Consider the following 21,793-nt stretch of genomic DNA (forward strand, 5'->3'; position numbering starts at 1 on the left):
TGCATGTTCAATAGCATATTCTATTTTTTTCTTTGTTCAAATCATTTTTCATTGAGTGTCCATTTGTTGCTTTGTTTTTTTAACGATTGGTATGTCTTTATCATCGAATTTGATTGTTTATCCATTGTGTATCTTGTATTATAAACATGAGTAAGAAACACTTGCATCATTTTCTTTCTTTTTTTGGCATTTTCAATAGCCTATTTAGTTTGTTTTTTGTAATGCATTTTCAATAGCTTATTCCCTTGTCTCTGTTGTTTGCCTGTTGTTTTGTTATTGTAGAAAATTTTGAACTTGTTTATTACAAAATGACAACCAAAGAGTTGTCTTGGAGGGGGCAACACCCACACCATGTGCTATTGTTGAAACACAACAGAAAAAACCAAAAAAAGAAAAATTATACACTTAGTGATACTTTCTACTATGAAGTATAGGGTAGGCTTGACAAGTGGGTAGAGAGAGACCCTGCTTAATGGCCAAAATTGTGACGCCCTAGAATTTCTACTTGGAAAATCCTTTGGATTTTTAGGAATTTTCTTTTTTTTTTTAAAACCAGAGAGTACAAGTGCGGAAAACTGAAAGGGAAAGATAAGTGGAAACTCTGGGCGAGCTACAGGGAACAACAATAGTAAAGAAACAACTTTTTATTAATTACATTTACAAAGTGTACAGATCTCATTTTCCTTATACAAAACCAAAACGTCAAGATCCAGCAAGTATCAGAAGTGTGGGTTTAGAGTCCGCTGTAGCACATCGAGCTCCATCGCACGCCTAAGCAACCTGTATCCCCATAAAACGGGGTCAGTACTCTTTCGAGCTGGTGAGACAAACCAAACACAATATACCCAAGTGTGGAAACCAAAGCAGAGTTGTTCATGACATACATGGCATGCGTATTTACTATAATTAAGTAGTTACAGCATGAGCAAGAGTACAAAAATATAAGTGGAAGTAACTAGCAGGAATTCATGTACAGTAACTACGCTACTTCATTTCACAATCAATATCAACTGGTAAAGCATGCATCAAGGAACATAAATAACCAAATGTGTTGTGAACAATGTCCGGTAAGTACGAGAAGGACAAGTACAAGTCAACTGAAAGGTAACCAAACTGTAGTAACTATAACAAGTGCTGGAAACGAACAAGCAACTAGAGCAGCCGTACAACAAGTAACTAAAACAACCAATCTGAACGGTAACGAGTGCTAATCAGCAAGCAACTATAGTAACAACTGAAACAACTATAAAGCAGGCACTCAAGGCAGTAACAAACAATACCAAGTGTTGAACAACAAGGCAGCCGAAGTAACAACTGAACAAGGAAGGCAACTGAAGCACAACCTAAGTAAAGTAGCAACTACAGTAAGTCAACTGATTGGTTAGTCTTTAAGTTCTTTTGATTACTCCTTCGGGTACGCGAAGGAACCTCGCATTCTGTGAGACATGCACCTGACGTCTGTTATTCAATTCTAGTGTGGTAACCGGGGAAGCTACAGACCGAGTTCAATCTCATGCGAGCAACACGCGGCTAGGAGAAAGTACTCGCATAGGCAAGGATTGCAATCCATACTACTGCAGTAGTGAGGTCCTAAAAAGGTAACCTCGACCTCCCTAACTTTGAGTGACTGGAGGCCAAAGGACGCTACAGCTCCTGCAAAACACATGTCGTAGTAACGACTAGTCACTCAGGATTGTACCATCCACCCTCTCCCAAGGTGAACCGTTTTGTGAATGGGGCAAAACGGGTTTATCTTTCTTAGGCTCATTATTCCGTCATACCTCTCAACGAGGAATTTGCCTCGTGGTCCCCGCATGGTACACAAAACGAGGACTTGGCCTGCCCATTCACGTGCTCAGCCTCATGCGGCCAACATAGCACATTGCTCGTGAAAGCAGTCAAAATACCATATTATTTATTTCTGTTTTAGGGTATATCACACAAGAGTCCATACACAACACAAGGGATATTGCCCGAAAACTCCAACTGAGCCCATATCAAGTCATATCATTATTCATACCCTATGGTGTTCAGTCTTTTCATTTCAAGAAGTAAGCGCACGTGGTGAGCTTACCAAAGCCTCAAGCAAAGTACCTCCTCAGGGTACGCACTACTCAATAACTAGGTCAGGATGTGCCAAGTGCAAAGTGTATGAGTATCACATGATTCTATCTTGTGCACAAGTATAAACAAAGAGGCATTGCATATATCATTCCTGAGAGACAATTAAGCATATAAGCAAATACACATTCATATGCATATGATAATTCATCAATATCCCACTACATAAAGCATTGTCTCTAAAACATTAACAATGACACTCGCATACCCACAAACAAGGCAAATCAGCATGAGTGTGTACTTGAACAATCAAGTGGGAGCATGCATCATAATTCAATGTAATAGCACTAACCATGCGAGTAAATCTCAAGTGCGAGTAGTCATGCATGAGCAAAATACGACAAGTACACAAACAAGCTAATACAACATTGCAGAACAACGTGCCTCACGATAAGACAGTTAGAAACATTTGGCCATGGTAAGGCAGCTCTCGGACAGATCAAGTGACGTGCACAAGCATACAAAACCTATATCTTAACATAAGTGAGCTCGTCTCGCAAAGTGGGTCTACAACCCGAAAATAACTCGCTAAGGAGATCTACGACATGGATACACAAGCTATCGTCGTACAAACACTCAAATCTCGTGAATCTCATAACTACACAACGAGGGACAAGTACCTCGAAAGGTGTGCAATAGCCAAGTGTCATGAACACATAGGAGAAGACACATTGTTTGAATCATCCAACCAAAGCCTCCGGATAATCTAATCTCATGCAAGACAACAAAACACATGGTTACAGTGAATCATATCATACACAAGCGTTAACAAGCTTTACATTTGGCGAACCACACATAACAGAGAGTGCTAACTCCGATGCATTTAACGTAACAATGCATGTATGACAAGACATCATGGCGGCGACACAGACAGTCATTGTAAAAGGGTAAGGTGGAAACTATGTCGTGCAAAGGGGAAGGTACGACTAGTCAACTAGCCATCTCGTGCAATGGACTACGAAACTACAAGAACGAAGTCCGAACACTTGCTGCACCGAAACCGCAGCAACAACAACCCAATCTGGTTGTAACAAGGGCCAACTCTTGCCCAAAATCCGCACTACCATCCAACTAGGATGCAACCAAAGTGCGGCAATCGCACAACTCGGGAACAAAGACTCCAAAACACCGTAAAGGTGATACTGCTATGCGGACCCACGCGGCCCGCTGGTCTAGACAATGGTACAGACCTAGGCAAACATGATCATAAGGTCTTGTGTCGTAGACACTAGTGCATCCCTATAGACTACAGTCTGGAGCGCTCTATCGAAGTGGAAAACATAGGACAAACTGGAGGGATATCCAACAGCTGTGTTGGAACAGTTCCCAGAAAGACTGGTAACCTTACTAGCTACACGGTGGAAGGGCACTAAGCGTACACATGCATGCCCGGTTTGGGTTGTGCTGCCGATCTGCGGTAGCACCCACGACGAGGTGAAAGCAAACCAGTTGCTGCAAGAGTCTAACTGAAGAAAAAGACGGGGAGGGACAACAAGCTGCACTGTCCCGCAACCCGCACACTACTGGGACTGAATCCCCTGAACCAAATGGGTTTGGCCCAGAAGGAACTATCAAGGATAGTCACGACAACAAGAGGAGGTATGCATCACAGAACATAAAAGTTACCGATGTTACATCATGAACTGTGTACAGATACAGGTGGACACAGATGTGCATCATGTCGTAAGTGCGAGAACTAGTCAAGTATCAATACAGACATTGCACGCTATGATGAGACAATTAGAAACATTTTATTATAGGAAAACGTGCCTCAGAAGCTGTGCCAAGGTTCTTAAACCATACATTACAATCATAAGCGAGCTCATCTCGCTAAGTGGGGCCATTGCTCGCAACAGAACTCGCCAAGGAGTTCCACTTATCTTATAAGTCTCACGAGACTGCGATATTCATAAGGGTGCCTCAAACTCCCTTCATACTTAGGGAAAACATGAGTAATATGCCGATGTAATTATACATTCAAAAATCACTAATAAGAGCATACGATTGCATTCGTCAGTGCAAAGCTCCTATGTTAAAGTGTGTGTGGTAGTGCACGGCTTCTTTGACACTACGCTACGTAACATACTAAAATATACTTAAATCATTTATGAAGCGCCGAGGTGCCAGTAACGTGTGACAAGCGAAAGCCCCAATTGCATTATTTCAATGATATACGCCATGTATTTCATAATCAAGTAAATCCTTATTTCTCTTGAAGGCATGAACGAGCACCAAAAGTAATTCGTGTTCTATGCAAGAGTGAACCCACTTCAAAAGCGGACATACACACCTACGTGAGTCCATACTACATCACATTAAAGAGTTGTCATTTCTATTTTTATTTTATTAGACCTGAGCCAATGGCTCCTCAACTACGTAAAACCCTTATCTTATTTTGAAGCCTTCGATAGGATGCCATTAGCACGAAAAATTGCAAGACGGACACAAGGACTCAAGTGGGAGTCCATCGCACCACGACGATGAGTTCAACATTACCATAACCGAATATGCATAAGTTACTTTGATCAATAACGTGGTTTTTGTCTAGGCCATGGTAAGTCCAAAATCGAGAGATGGTCGGGTTATATGAAAAACCGTGTCATAGGCACTTCTGCAGCCCATAAGGCTGCAATCCGAACTTGCTAACCCGCCTACAATGTGTGGCACAACGAAGGGTAAACTAGTAGCGGCTGGAGCTAAACCAACACAGACTTACCAACCCAGCAGCTGCATCGGTGCCATGGGCACACCTCGCACATGCAGCAGGGCCCAAAAGTGGGCAGCACTGCTGAACCGACCAAAATGAAGATAGCATGTTATGTCATCATACAGTGTAGGGGCCGAACCAAGGAAGAAGGACAACAACTATGTTGTCCTGCAACCCGCAAGAGCCAAACGTTGGGACTGGGTAGGGGCTGGTCCTGGAAACGTCTTGGTGTGGTTCCTCAACAAACGGAAAGCAGCCCAAATCTGGACTGACACATCTCATAGGAGGGCTGGACGAGGCGTCCAAACCGGACGGGCTCAGTCCCCTAATGAACAGGGCCAGGTCTGGACCGATTGGTCTAGACCATAGAGGATGTGTTTGGCTAAAACACGGTCTGAACCAAGTGTCCAGACCCTAGCTGGGCTCAGCCAGCACCAAAAGGGGAGGGGTGCAGGCCCAGCTGCCTGCACCCAGCTGTAGCCTACCCGCTGCATGGTTGCGGTAAGGTCTGAAACAAAAACCCGAAAAGTAAAAAGGGATGAAGAGGGGTAAATACCCCATCCGAACCTGCATGGGGTGGCCTTTGACAGGTCTGGACCAGGTTTGGTCCAAACCATGTCAGGCCAATAGCGAACCGACCCACACCCACTCGGTTAGGTGGGTTCAGCCAGGGTTCACGCTGAACCAAGGGGGAAAAAGAAAACGTCCCAGCTGGGGGCGGTCTGGGTCACCAGCTGCTGGACACGTCCAACAGCCTGGACATGCTGAAACAACTTGAAAATAACAGCAAAATAATGAAAATAAAAGCATAGATATTGGTGCACTACCAACTAGGCTCGACCCAACTAGCCCAGGCCCGTAGCTAATCCAATGAGAGTTGGCTCAAAAGTATGAGCTGCATGGCATAGGGGCTATTCATGGTCTCCTTGCCAACCGAAATCAATACTTTAGACAAGCCTTGCTGCGACAAATCAACATTCATGAAGAAAACTTGAAGCCTTTAAGGAAAACGCAAGGGCTAAAGCATTTATTGTAGTCACACTATGCCGATGCTTAAACAAGATTTTCAGTGTATCAATAAGCGTGCAAACAATGAAAAACCGAATGGCCTTATGCTACATTGCCAACATTGCATGGGGAAAATGCCTAAAATGTGCTTAACCGAAAGCTTATTCACAACGCATGTAACTCATTCCACAAAAACACATGAATGAAGAATCAATAACTAAAATGTTCAATTGATAACTCCACTTCAATGCATGCAACCATGCTTAGGGAAAACATCAACGTGGAACCAATAAGACTATCAAAGAGTTCTCAAAACGTAAAACCCACCTATTCAAAAATGCATACTACTTAGCTCAAGAAAATCGACAATGAGAAAGGAAGCCAAATGCCCATTCGAAATCCATGGTAGGTGAAGAGGGTTAGGTGTCTCACCTTCGAGGCTTTACAATAGAGAAGGAGGTAATGGGGTTCACGGCTGGAGCTGGAACTAAGTGCTCACACTCACTCATGTTGGAAAAGAAAGGGGAAGGAGGAGAAAGAAGCTCCTCAAGAAAATCGCCCAAGGCATTGCCTCTTTCTCTCTCTTCACAACACTAAATAGGTAGGGTTTATGGAGTGGACGGCTGGGATTAACCCAGCTAGGATGGAGGGCTGGGGTGCTCCACGCCCCCTCATAGGAATCCACGCCCAATGCATGTTGGTCTTTTGAAATCATTTCAAACTCTTTAAAAAATGTCACTTTGAAAAACCATTAAAACTTGAAAGAATTACTTGGGCTGCCCCTAAGGCTCAGCCAATGGGTTTCTAGCATTTGAAATCCTTCAAAAATGTTGCAAAAATGCCATGGGGCGCCAGCCCCATGCTCTCTTTGAAAAGTGTGCCCCCTTATGATGCTTCATGATAGGGTTTTGAAAAGATCTATGGCCAATAGTGGCCTCCTTTTCAAATGCCATGCAAAATGTTACAAAAGTGCCACCCAGCTGGTCAAACCATGACCAGCTGGTCAACCAAGACTAGAAACGTCCTTTAGGGAGGACGCCCAATGGGTTTGGGTCCTCTCCTAGTTGATCCGCTCCAAATCCAAAATCGCCATATGTTATATTTCAAAACCACGCTTAATTAATGCACTAAAATATTAATTAAATTCCAATAAATCATTTAGTGCTCTATATAACCTCAATTAATACGAAACGGTCAAGGTCTTTCAATAAAATTGCCTTTCATTCGCTAGGATTAAGCGTATTATGATTTCGGGTCCAAAACTCAAAATTCACATGCACTGACGAGGTTTTCACGTCGTATAGGTCTCAAATTCGGGGAGAACTATAAAAACATATTACAAATTAACCCTTAAAATTTCAAAGATGAATTCGTCCAGAATTAGGCACTTCTTACTTACACAGTAAATTTACGCGATTTTCGGGTCGCGCGTATAAGGCAGAAATACAAGGCACAATCAAAATATACTTAATTATGAAATATAACCTCGTAATTATGCAAAAGCACACATATCAATACTAAGCAAGCAGTAAACTTCTCAGAAAATTTGTGGGCCTTACAAAAATCCTAGGTGTCCGATATTTTTCACAAAAAATGCATCCTTAGTAAGTTGAGACCCAAAAAATTGCACTAAAAAAAGTAACAACTAACACCTTCAATGTGACCCAAATCTAGGGCTGAAGCTGAAAAAAGGTTGAGGAGTTTGTGGTTATATTCATGTTTCTCATCCCGAAAGCATCTAAGGAGGGAGAAGGAAAGTCATACGTGTAGTCGATAGTGAAGAAATTGCAGTCATTAGCTCAGTTTGAGGTTGTTGCTAACTACAATTCTCAACTATAGGAAACTAGATATGCGACCACCTACAATGATGGTGGCGAGATAGAAAGAGATAATATGGAGAATAAAGAAAAAAGATCTTGTCTAAGGGTAGAGGAGGTATCTCAACAAGTGGAGGTGGAGATTGATATCGAGGGTCCTTGAGAAATGGAAGAGGGTGAGGGTCCTTTGGCTAGATCAGATACTCAACTAAAGGTTGTGGCTGGGGTGTAAAATGCACTGGAGGATGCTCAAAGGAAGAAGTCACAATGGCAAGCAAGCCTTGGTTCTCGTGGGCATGTACTTTCTTTATCTATTTGAAGTATATTTTTAGGATAAATAGTTTGAATATATAGATTCATTAATTTGTCACATGCACACATATACACTGTGTATTAAACATATTTTTAGGATAATTAGTTTGATTGTTGTAGTTCAATGTTTAAAATGTTACATATATGTGTGTGTCTAAAGCATGTTTGTAAGATAACTATCTTGAGTATTGCAATTCATTGATTAAATTATCATATATATATATATATATAGAATGTTTGATGTTTTTTTGTGCCTACCGCATGCCTACCGAGCTTTGAAAAGATTGTTTTTATTTTTTCTAAAACCTGACCATACAGACATGATCTACATGCTTGATTTTGTGGGAATCAACTTTTGGACCATCTGATTCCAACACCAAGTTAGGTTTTTATAAGATTAAAAAATCAATAGTCTACATTTTAAAAAATATTCAGTGCTGAAAAAATCATTTTTTTTCTTATAAAAACATGATCCAAGTGTGATTTTCTAGCAAATTGATCATGCATAACATATCTATAGGGTTAGATTTTTGAAAAACAACCTGAAAACATATATCCAAGCTAAGTAGACATGCATTAGGCATAAAAGGCATTAAGCACTTACCCATTTCTGTATATATATGTGTGTATGTGTGAGTTAAATATGTTTTTAAGATAACTAGATTGATTCTTGCAATTCAATCTTTAAAATATTATATTTGTATATGTAAGCATGTCTATAAGACAAATTCTTTGAATATTATAATTTGATGATTAATTTGATGCATATGTGTGTGATTCGAATTTAAGTCTTATATTTAATAATTAAATTGTGATATTTGATTGATTTCAGCAAAATTAATTATGATTGCAAGATCCATAATCAAAAGATCCAACAGATCCAACATCCTGCATGCACTGATTTTACTGGTTTCAAGCACACGAGTGATTCCTAATATTAACAGAGAAATTGAATGACTGGTTGGATCAGATGCATTTTCAAAAATTCTTAGAAGTCACACTATAAAACATTGATCATAATCTCTTATAGTTTATTGTGCAGTTCTAGAATCTGACTATCAATACTTTATAGTTCATAGATATTGAGACGATCATCTTATTAAAAGACATGACAAAACTCACTGGATTTAAGTGCTATGGAGAACAATGCACATCGGCTGGGATATTTCAAGCACATAAGTGATGTTTATTTGGAAGCAAAAGAGGATGCATTCAAAGGTGAAAGACTGAAGTTATCATGGTTGAGGAACCACTATGACCCCAGTAGGATGAAGATAATGAAGGGGAAGTTACCGTGTATTGAAGAGAAGGGCGGTGCTAAAGTGGATAAAGTGGTGAGAGTGTTGTTGTTCTACTTCTTTAGCACGTGTATTCACCGAAATTGGTAGAAAGTCAATCCATGGATCATATATGCAACTATTGCTAGACCTAGATCGTGTCAATGAATACACATGAAGGGTAGCCTCACTTGCACATCTATATGCAAGTTTAAGTAATGTAAGGCATGCAAGAAAAAATATCATTGACATGTTGTTGAAAGTATTTGTCCATTTATTATACCTTAACTTTTGATTTATATTTAAACATGTTTAAATATTGTTGATCACCTGTATGCAAGTTTGAGTAATATGAGACATGAAAGAAAAAACATTGTTTGCATGTTGGTAGTGTTGGAGGTATTTGTTCTTTCATTATGCCTTAACTTTTGATTTATACTTAAACATGATTAAATATTGTTGATGTATTGTATTGTGTATTAATTTGTGTATTGTTTCTTATAGATTTGGATATGGGAGCACGTATTCATTGGAAGGCCCCTGAGACATGACTATATCCTTGAATTTTTTACGTGTTATAATATGGAGTCGGTCACACAATGAATAGGAGGATAATGATTGAAGATGGTTGAGTCTTTAGATGGGAAGGATGCTTTGCACTGCAAAGTTGCACGTGTTGACTTAGGCACATGTAAGTATGTAGAATATTTTTTTATGTTGTTATCATTAATGCAACATGTGACTAACCATGAATAAAATTTCATCATGTAGGTAATGTGGTGCACAAACGAAGATAGAGATAAGGAAGATAAGAATGAGAGATGGTTCTGCAAGCAATAGACATCGTGAGGAGGGACATTTTGGTTGCACAACATGAATAAAGTTGAGCGTCAAAATGGTGGTGCTATACAAGTACAGTGTATGTCATTAGCTTGACCACAATAGGCAAAAACATGTCTATGAAGTAATATGTGAGTATTTGATGCATTTAAAAAGTAGTCTATGACATGCTTCTTTATAGTTTACGTAATATTTTTTTTAATATTATGCTTCCTTTGTTCAAATACTCATTCATTTTAATGTTGTGTTGTTGGTTCATTTTTTTTCAATATGGATTGATTACAATATTTACGTAGAATAGTTGGCCATTATTGTACAAGACATTCCTAAGCAACCAGAAAATGAGGATTCAAGTTGCAACAATTAAAGCTGATGAAGAGTCTAAGATAGAGGATGCACTTGCACTTATGGATGAAAGCTAATAAATAGTCTTATCATGTATATGCATTTGTTTATGAATGAAATTATGTATATAATAAGCAATGAAGTTGTTTTATTTTTGTTTTTTTAGGAGAATGAATTATGTATATAATAGAAAATAAAATTTTTTGACTCTTGTTTTATAATATGTGATTTATTTATTTATGAGAATGAATTATATATATAACAGTGAATGAAGTTGTTTGATCGTGTTTTTTGTTTGATATATGTTTTTATGTAAAGGTACATGCAAATTTTGCAACTGGTAACTTTTTGTATCAAGAAAGGATTTTGCAAGGTACATGCAAATTTTAGTTCATTCTTTTTAAATCATAAAGGAATTTCACATGATACATGCAAATTTTAGTTCATTCTTTTTAAATAAGTAAAAAAAATTATATGGTACATTCGAATTTTAGTTTATTCTTTTTAAATTAGAAAGGAATTTCACAAGGTACATGCACCAATTTATGAAATTTCAGCATCACCCTAATAATGAGAATTTTTTTTTTTTTTGCAAAATTTTGCCAAGAAATTCTTATTCGCCTCCACCATTTGCAAGAGATTAGTCAAAAAAATCATTAAGGGGGGCCAAAATTCAGTGTTTGTGAAAATAGGGTATTCATATGCAAAAAGGGATTGAGAAACGAAGCATCATTCTTTCACAAAATGAAGTCAGTCATACATTGCATTCATTCTATTCTTTCACAAAATTCTCATATATTTTATTCATTTTATTCCTTCACAAAGCGAAATCTCTCATATACTCTATTCATTCTATTTTTCATAAAATGAAATCATTTCTCACAACTTCTTTGATGGGGAGAAAACAGAGTATGCACAAATGTACCTTCATCTCTTGGGCCTCAAGAATGTTATATATCACCACATCTTTGATAGAGAGATAATATTATACTCTATGTTGTTCTCCTGCATATCATCACATCGAACACTAACTTGCAGATTTTTTGTTTTTTATCTCACCTGTACCATAAGATGCACTTACTGAAAAAAAAAATCACAGTTTGTTAGAGCAAAGGCTTCAAAAATGTTGCATATTTCACCCATACCACGTGATCGGACGTTGACTGTGAGATACGTCGACTTTGTGCCAATGAAAAGATGCATCATCATCGTTACCATTATCTATGATGAGAATGGGTTGCGGATTTCATTTCTAATGCCACCTATACTATAAGATGCCTTTACTGAAAAAAATCAATGTCGATGATTTTTTACTGATGAAGCGTTGTCGATTTTCTCACCATCAATGTTTGGCCTTGGAAAAATGTTCATAATTTCTCACTGACTGGAGACAACAAAAAACTTAGTTTCTATGAAACCCTAATTTTACTTTTGTACTATGCTCGGATGAAATTTTGCAAGAAAAACATAATTTTGCAATATGGGTGTGATGTGAATAAGAGATTTCGCAATATAGGTCTTTCTCAATATTTTGAAAATTTGCATGTAATACTCTTCTGCAATTTCATAATTATCGGACTTTCGCAAATTTTATTGTTTTTGTAGGTGATTGCATGAAACTCGTCACGAATTATGTTTCTGCCCTCTGCATAAAACTAGTTCAATAGTTGAAGACCCTCGTATCAAACCCCATTGATGCATGAGTGCGTCCGTAGCTTTCAGAGGTGGGTCACTTAAGGCAGGGTTTTCCCTTAATTGGGTCAGGGTTCCTTATAAAAAAAAATCTAGTTCAACAGCAGCATCTCAAGGTTAATAAGGTCTATGGTTCAGTTCCAGTTTGATCTGATGCATGGATAAATACATAGAAGTCGGCAATAAATTCACGGTGCTATGATGTGATGGGTTCAAGGCTATTATTCTTCCTCAAAACACTTTCACCAAAAGACACAGAACTAGATTCCATCTTTCCATAAATGCAGACTGTTGATTTATTGCCTACTCCTTTATATTTTTATATTTTGTGATATGATGCTTGAGGGATATTTTTCTCCTCAATGTGGAAAAGGTATTTTATTTCTTTGTCATCGTTATATTTTTTGTTATTTTCGTTGTCGTGATTATTTCTTTTTATTCTTTTGGACCATCTCTTATTGCCTTTATTGTTGCATTTACGTTTTTATTGTCTACTTTTAGTTGAGAAGGATCTGTTTGAACCTGTGCTTGTTGGCTCTTCACTTTTTTTTTGTGTGTTTGTCATTTCTTTTTGAAGCCATTTGTTGTTAATATTATTATTATTTTTAAAATATGTTAAGATTTTTTTTTAGAGTTTTATTCTATTTTATGTGTCATAATCAGATTATTTTCTTCACTAGGATTTGAACTATAACATGCACTCTATATATTCTCTTTTAATTTATTGAATAGGAAATAGGTCATGAATAGCTTTACTGAGTTTGCTATCAGACGGACCTCTATAACTTTTTTTTCTCGATGAAAAGAAACCACCATTATGGATTTTTTTTGATAGGCAAGCTGGGGTTAGGCAGACCCCTAACAGATATCTCTTAAGCCCCATGTGGTGGAAGGATTCGAACCTGGGCCTTCAGCTTGGCACAAGACCCCGCTTACCACATGGGATACCACCTCGGTGGTGTTTGGACCATAGTTACAGAAAGCTTCTTGCTACATGAATCTCACTTGGAAAGTGGAAAACTCTTTGCTTTCTCGGAAAGGAAGCGAAAGGAGCTTTGAGAAACCTATTCTTGGAATATTAAGAACTCGATTCTCTTTAATGGAAAACACGTTTTCTCCTCGTTTCCCAAACCGATTCTCCTTCACTTAATGTTTCCCTCTTGCTTCTTATTACTTTTCACTTGCATCTTCCTCACTTCTTACACTTTTCATATTAGAAAACTATATTTTTTTATAACAAGCTTGTTTGTTGGCTTTATTCATTTTATATGGCGTTCGAGTTATTTCTTCCACACGCGCTTCGTAATCGCTTCACAACCGTATCACATTCTGGGTACGTACCACTTTTTGATACTTGCTTTTGATCAGCTTCCACTTCATGTATCCATTTAGTTTCCTAATAACTATGATGTTTTTTTTAAACAATGGGTTGAGAGCTGTCACATTGGTGATCATGAGACTGACCCTGTTTCAATGTATGGTGAAAAATACTAAAAGTATTTTTTTTACTCAGAGAAACCGCCCCAGGCGCAGAGATCTAGCTGCATTGGCTCATCATATAGGCATAAAACTTCAAGGGCTTACCCCTCAACTATACAGGGAGTCTCCAAGCTTTGGCTTACACAGGGGGGTGACGTCCATGGGATTTGAACCTAGACTGCCTGTCAAACGGTCTAGCTAGGCCCAATCCCACTACGCCAAACTCCTTGGGTCAAAAGAAAAAAAGTATTTCCCCTGCTCATTAGGAATAGTTTTTTGTTGTCTTCATTTTTGCCATAAGAGTAGGGGTGTCAACGGGTTGGGTTTGGTTCGAACTCAGGTGAAACCAGACTTGGACCAGATCTTTGGGTATGGTATCGGGTCTGAACTAATTAGGTCTAATTGGGTCTACTATAAGAGAAACCATACCCAAACCCGATAAGAACTACATGAACCATGCATACCCGGTAAAAAAATGTTTTTTTTTTTATCATTTTTACATTGAAAATTTGCGGGTCTTAATCGAAACTCAGGTCGGGTCCAGGTCTAGTATAAAATTTCAAAAACTATACCCAGGTCCATATATTAATCGGACCTTCGGATCTGAACCTGAGTCTTAATTGGGTCTTCTTATTTGTCACCATACCCAGACCCTATAGGGGTTTGGACCGGGTAAACCCGACACGTTCACACCCCTACTTAAGTGACGTGCACCACAGGTATCGAACCTTCAACTTTTTGACGTCTGTTCAACTTGACTTAGGCATACCCACCTAACGAGGTGAACCCTTGTGAGCCAAACATGCATACTTGAACACCTTCATTGATTGGATGTTACAGAAAAAATTGGATCCATGTCAGATCTGATCCATTGGCAACCTATGAATATGACATTGAAACTGCATCTTACACCAAAGGATGGGGTGCATGATCGACCACCATGGTTCTGCATTGGTTTCACACTGCAGATGAATAAAGCACAAAAAAAAAAAAGAATAAACTGACTAGGAATGATGATATATATATATCCAAAGACAACATGCTTTAGGGAAATCAGAAAATGGACGGCACAGATGCAGGGGTTTGCATTTTAATCATGGTCCTTGGTCCACAGACCATGGGCCCACCACTGACCAAATTATACCACCACAATGGGTGTTACTAATGTGGGTGGTCATGTAGGATTCCCCACTGTTTCAAAGAAGGATATGCTGTGAAGCCATGGGATTCCCCACTGTTCAAAGAAGGATTATATGCTGTGAAGCCATTTTCCCTTGGATATGATCCATTAAATAATGGGATCTGACTAGAAAAGGGATGAGATGGCAGTGACCCAATCTAATCACAGGATTTTATTTTATTTTATTTTTAATTATTTAATCTGAAAAGATCAGCTGATGTAGCAATTTTTACTATATTACTTGATACATAGGACTGGAAATGACACGAGTTATACATGGTTCAGTTTATGCTCAGCTTATAAAGAGTTTGTTCAAACTGGTAAAAGTAAGCAGGGCAAGCTGAATATGAACATCAAGCAAGCAATGACCCTTTAATGGCTATGCCTCTGCTAAGAGTGGTCCAACCTGATCAGACATGTCATTTTCATACCTCTTGTTATAATGACAGTGACAGTGTGTTGGCATCCAGAATCTTCTAACCCCTCGAGACCAATAAAACCCTCATTTTCCCACTGATCTCAAAACGTCAATTGCACCAAAGAGAGCAGGGACCCCATGTTTTCATCAAGAGAGAGAGAGAGAGAGAGAGAGAGAGAGAGAGAGAGAGAGAGAGAGAGTTTTCTTCCACCGCAAGCAAGGTGTGTGGATATGAATTCCTTCAACATTGAGAGAGAGAACGTTTCCTTTTTCACGGTATTCTTCTTTTTTTTTTATAGTTTCTAATCTTGTCTTTCTTAAAAGCAAAGCTAAAAGACATTCAAACACCAATTTTTTTTTTTTGACAAATATCTATAAAATCTAATCATTCATATTAGTGGTGGACCACGGCCCGGCTGCCAGATGGGACAAGCCAACATGGCATGCCATGGGTCGGGTTTGGGTCAAGGTTTTAGGCTCAGCCCAAAACCCAGCCCATTAAATATATGGGCTAGATCCGGGTCAGCTCCCAGGCTATTGAAGGGCATGACTTATTTATTAATTTTTAATAATATAAAAATGTAAAAAATAATTATGTAGTAACTTAGTAACTATTATTAATATTATGAAAACTAAAAAGATAATTAGTTGGGTACATGAAAACTTGTTTATTATTTAATATTTACTTAATTAGTTACACTAATTAATTGAATTTAGGCCGGGCGGAGCTGCTTCACATTGGGTCAATGGGGCCGCCTCATGGATTGCTCTTCAAACCTGAGCTCATTAGCGGCACTTAAAGCCTAGCGGGACGAGCTCTAAAATGGCCCGAGCCGGGCCAGCCCCATAACCACCCCTAATTCACATAGTCAATTTTCAAAAAATCGTGAGAGGGTATTTTTAATTAAAAACAAAAAAATCATAACCAATTTCATAAATGGCATCCAACCTTCGTGCATGGATATCATTGTTATTTTTAAAATGTTATCAAGCAATAAAATTTTGCAAGTCACGGAAGATGGCAAATTACCAAAAAGCCATATCCCCAGAGAACACGGTCAACAAAAGGTGGCACATTTCATCAACTTACAATCTTTATAGCGCTTCTCTCGAGTCATGCAAAACAGATACCAGAAATATTTTAAAATTTCTTTAAAATCCTGTAAAAATTTCTAGATGTTCCTAAATAATGTCCTTTTCAAAAGATATCATGTTTTTAACATGATAACGAAGGAGAGGGTGTTGCCTGTTTTTCCTCGAACACACATTGTAGCTAAAGTGCAGGGTCTCGATTGAATGTCGCGTGGTACTCAGTTGGGTGTACGAAATATCGTACATCACCGTACAGCTCACAGACTGACATACAGTGGTGTACGACACCCCATACACCTGACTGAGCGCCATGCAGTGCTCAGTCGAGACCTTGAACATGCACTGTAGCTACATGCGTGTTTGGCGGCTCGCTCTCAAATCCCTCTTTAAGGATGACAATGGACCGAGAAGCCTCGCTCCACCTTGCTCAACCGGAGATGGAAGACATGAAAACGAGGATGAAGGTTAAAATCAAAACCCATGCAAAGATGAAAGCTAGGATGAAAGGCAGGATTTTGAGAAAGGCAGGAGTAGAGACCTTGTCCCCCCACCCCCCTCTCCTGTCCACTGCCAACCCTAATCGTATCGTGAGCCTTTCTGTTTATGTAAAAATTAGGCTATCAATATTTTATAACATTCATTAATTGTTAGGCCTCCAAAAAAACCAGAAACCACCATCGATCATCATGTTGTATAATTGGTAGTGTCTGCCTAACCCCAGCTCGCCTTTCAAAGAGAGAGGAAACCATAAAAAATCAAAGGGTAGTTTGATCATTTAAAAATAGAGATCATTTTCGTCCGCACTAGTAGCGTCATTTGACTAGGATGCAGTTGGACCTACTTGACACGCTACGACGACGAAAAAACACGCTGTTGTGGGGCCCATACTACGGGACACGTGAAAGGTAGATCAAGGACAAGCGTTCAGAAGAGTTCAGAAAAGCAACAAAAAAATCGCGACACGACGTGCTCGCGCGTTTGACGTGTCGAGAGGGCGTCGCTCACGAGATGACACGTGCCAAGTAGGACTTTCAACCAATGGTTGTCTTATACGTGGATACTCCAACAAGGAAGCGTCAATTCATGATGTGAGGGTTTGCTGATTGTCGAAAGTACCCTTCTGATTGGATGAAAGAACGAGTTTGGCCGCCGCAGTGGGATGAATAAAGAATTGGGATTAGGTGCAATCTCATTGCACAAATGCTATGTGCTGCTGCACCTGGAGCACCCTCCATCTGCAAGGCCGAAGAAGAGGGTGAAGGTGCTTCGGTACAGCGGCACATTGCATTTGTGCGATGTGATTGCACCTGATCTTTGCTCGCGAATCAATCTTATCTGATTGGTTCTTGAACCAATAGAGGCCTGTTGGATTCGGTTTCAAAACCATTTTTTCAAGATATGGATCTTGTAATAGAGTCTGAATATATTTTTGGATCGGATTCAGACTTATCTGGATGGACCTTTTTCCATTGGATCATATTTAGATTGACATTTTCTGTTGTATGTTCATTTATGGATTAAATATAACCCCTTTATGCACCTTTTACATGCAAAATAGTTTTCAGCCTGGTATGGGCGGAGTCGAACCCAAATACGAACCGTTTACATCCCAATGCTCATGCCATTTAGAATTAACCTTAGATTTGAAGAGCTCCTTCAAGTATTCTGAATTTTTCAGGTATGCCTCTTCAAGTTTGATTAGGCACTTGAATTGGTTCAACTCAATTTCATAAATCTTGTTATATGGATTCTCTTAGCCAAGGAAAACCTTTTGACAAATTAAAAAAATTTGCTTTCACAAGAAATTTTGAGCTAAATGTCAGCATAAATACAATTCCAAAATGTAAGACTATATAAAATGTAAAAGAAACATATGAAAACATAAACATTTGAAATGTTAATATCACATTAACATTGTGATATTTTGAAAATACCATAATTTTTGGCATTTTCTCAACTTCTGAAGATAACATTGCAAAATCATGTTAATTTCATAATTTACCATATTTGTGACTATGGTTCAATCTTTGCTTAGCAGGCTCTGAGCAACTAATACCCAGTCTGAAACAAACAAGGTATTACATCTTATTAAACTCGACCAACTACGCATAAACACTAAGTCAAAACCTTCATAGTATTATCTCATACGATGTGATACAATTTTTGTAAATGAGTATTTTGATTGGTTGGTGATTAGTAAAGCAACTGAATATTAGATCTTTGAGTTGTTTGTAGTCAGCCAAAGGCTCTCAGCTGCACCTCTTGAATAGTGAAAGCCCACTCAGTTTTGTCCTTTAGGGAAAAGCTGAGGGTACTCTTGAAACTCTCTTCTTCTGCCGGAATGCCGCACGTGTGGCCTGAAATGTTTTCCGGTGAGATTGTTCCCATCATTGGAGAGACGTTTAAAGAATGAATTTGCGTCATCATTGTCTTCTTTTGCTTTTGTCCTTTTGTTTTTCATGGGTGGTCACCTCAAAATTATTGGCCAACTACTTATTTTTATTTTAAATTTCCCTTTTCTCAAATCCTCTCTCTTTCGTTCTTCTTTTGCCTATTTTCTCCATTTGCTTAAATCCCCACTGCAAATAGAGAGCTCCCTCTCTCTATATTAGGAGAAGCCTCTCTCTCTCTCTCTCTCTCTCTCTCTCTCTCTCATCACATACCCACATCTGATCCAATCATCAAAACCCAAATCTGAATTTGCTATCCAGTATCCAGTGATGCTAGGCAAAAGATCAAGATCCATTTCCAAGAAACCGGTTTTCGACATCTCCGGTGACCAGAAAAGCTTCTCCGAGCTGGAGTCCGGCATGATGAGTCCAAGGACTCCTCTGGACTTAAAGATCAGATCACCTAGAGGCTGGGAGAGAAAGAATGATGAGGGGGTGGGATTGGGTATAGTTGCGGCGATGAGCTCGAAATCCTGCGATTCGAGCAAAATTCCGGCAAAAAAACAGGTGGGTGGATTCAGTAAAGTTGCTAACGTGGTGTTGGGATCAACCCCAATTCCTATTAGTCCTTGCGCTAGGAGGGGTGATGGGTACAGGCCAATTGTGGTGGAGGAGGATGAGATGGAGTGGTATGAGGACTATACTTGTGTGATCTCTCATGGGCCTCTGTGCACCAAGAAGACTGTTTACTATGATGGCCATGAGAAAAGGGCAGTGTTTGATGAGAGAGTGAAGGATTGGGAGGTCTTCATCTCACCTCCTCCAAGTTACAGAGACGAGTTTCCGGCGTACCCATCATCCGATTTTCTCAAATTTTGTCATCTCTGCGGGAAAAAGTTACATGGGGAGGACATTTACATGTACAGGTACAATTCAATTTCAACCTCTCTCTCTCTGGTAAAATTTGTTAGTGTTTGTTGTTCACATCTACATCTAGATCCTTTTCCGGTTCAATTTCAGATAAGATTAGAATGATACAGGTGTTTTCTATATTTAGGAGGTAGCCCTGTCATTAGATTTTTTTTTTTTAGTGAATCCTGTTATTAGATATGAAACAGAACTTATTTTAGCGGTTGGGAACTTGGGATTGGAATTCTATTACCTAAGGAAACAATCTTTGGTTAATGTTTAGTTTGGTTGGTTGTAAATGTGTGTATCCATGCACGCCATGTTTGGGCTTATTATTTCAATATTTAAATTGAATTTGAGCTTACCACTGCTTCTGAGGTGACTTGTGGCTTGAGGAAATTAATATGCCAAATTAAGATGTGCTAGAACCAATTCTTTCCATTCAAGTTTCTTGGTAAGATTTCCCATTCAACACTTCCTATCTACCCCACCCACATATTTCAATGATGCACTAGTTAACAAGAAAAAAATACGTGATGTTTATAGAAATTCCACAAATGACGAAACACAACGAAATTTAGTTAATTAATGGCCAAAGTTATCGGATCAACCAATACAAATACCCATATCTAGAGTTTCGCAGCAAGGAAGATCTTGTGATTGAAAAAATATGTTTCTTTCGAGAAAATCTCCAGAAAAATGTCTGCACATATTTTAAAAAAAAATATGAAATCATAAAATATAAAATCATTAAAGTTAAAATGAGCATTAATATCATGATAAACTCACAATATTTTTAAAATAAGTTTTTGTTTGAAAATATACCGATTTTTTGGTGATTGTAACGGGCCTTTGTAGATTTTAAAACTATCTCCAACTTTGTTTAGCTGCATAACATATTGGTTTGTCTATAAAAAGATATCTGCTTTGTACTCTCTCTCTCTCAATTCAAGCTTTTATGACATGCAGAGGGGAGAAAGCATTTTGTAGCATGGAGTGCAGATACATGCAGATGGTAAGTGATGAACACATGGAGCGAAGCCTCTAAACCTTCCAATTCTTCAGCATCATCTCATCCCGGCAACAAACTCTTCTTCACCAGCATCGTAGCTGCATAATTAAGCAGATAGCAAGAAGAAGAAGAAGAAAAGCATATATATAGATGAGTGCATCCTAATGGAGTGCACAAATGGCATAACAATACACATATACAAGAACTAAGGCGTCAAATGCATGCAATTTTGATTGTGAAGTGGAAAAGCTAGAAGCTTATACTCTTCAATAATACAGAAATTTTAGCTTTTAGACCTGAATAATTTTGTCAGCGTTTTTGTTTACCATGGTTTGTTTTCTCAAGTCAATAATCTTCTCACACTAACAAATTGGTTTTCTACACCAACCCGGGTCGCCCGAGTGGCTTCGTGCCAGGTTTGATTCCCACCGAGTGTGCGGGTGCCTTTAACTAGTGGGCTCGGTAAGAGCTTGGATGTCGATGACCCCACCCGGAGTTTACCTGGCAGGGGCAGACCCATTAAGTTGACATGGTTCTCACGAGGGTTTCTCATCATAGAAAAACAAATTGGTTTTCTTTTATTTGACAAAATTTTAGATTGATTGCTTGACACACTATCTAAATGGTGTGGTGGATCACCAACTATTCCAGATAAAATGGGGCAATCAGAATATTATTTATCCTGTTTTCTGGTAATTGCATACAATAATGATGATAATCGATGATCTTTTCTGGATTGTAAAACTTCATGGACCACACCTGTGCCTCCATATCCAAGACAGATCAAGCTAGAGAAATCCTAATCTCTCTCTCTCTCTCTCTCTCTCTCTGACGGGTTTCATGTCGACTTTTTTAGAATCTTTTGGGACTGTGTTAAATCAGACATGGTGAGCATGTTTGATGAGTTCCATCGTAACTCCAGACTGCCTTATCATTTTCATGTTGCTATTATTTCGCTCATTCCGAAAGATGATGAGGCCGTTGATATTTCTCGATTCCGACCAATCTCAGTTATGAGTGCTCTCTATCTGATGTTTACCAAGGTTTTGGCGAATAGGTTGAAATTGGTGGCTAACCAGATTTTTTCAGACTCTCAGTTCGCCTTTATCCGTAATAAGAGGGTACAGCACTCGTTCATCATGGCGTTCGAGGTTGTTCATTCCTTGAAGCATAGCGGTCAACCTTACTTTGTCC

General features: G+C 38.8%; 1 protein-coding gene and 1 long non-coding RNA gene across 2 annotated transcripts; both read left to right on the forward strand.

Moving 5' to 3' along the window:
• Window positions 1–9,746: 9,746 nt before the first annotated feature.
• On the forward strand, window positions 9,747–10,268 carry LOC149831394 (uncharacterized). The gene is made up of 2 exons (XR_016433282.1): window positions 9,747–9,933; window positions 10,014–10,268. It is a non-coding gene; the product is annotated as an uncharacterized LOC149831394 (long non-coding RNA).
• An 8,588-nt stretch (window positions 10,269–18,856) lies between these two features.
• LOC149831395 (FCS-Like Zinc finger 13-like) lies at window positions 18,857–20,897 on the forward strand. The gene is made up of 2 exons (XM_090012047.1): window positions 18,857–19,604; window positions 20,557–20,897. The coding sequence occupies exons 1-2, from the start codon at window positions 19,009–19,011 to the stop codon at window positions 20,633–20,635; spliced, it is 675 nt and encodes a 224-aa protein (XP_089868173.1). The 5' UTR covers window positions 18,857–19,008; the 3' UTR covers window positions 20,636–20,897.
• Window positions 20,898–21,793: the final 896 nt, after the last annotated feature.

Source organism: Nuphar pumila, chromosome 7, assembly GCF_984573655.1.
Source record: "Nuphar pumila chromosome 7, dmNupPumi1.hap1.1, whole genome shotgun sequence".
NCBI classification, from domain to species: Eukaryota; Viridiplantae; Streptophyta; class Magnoliopsida; order Nymphaeales; family Nymphaeaceae; genus Nuphar; species Nuphar pumila.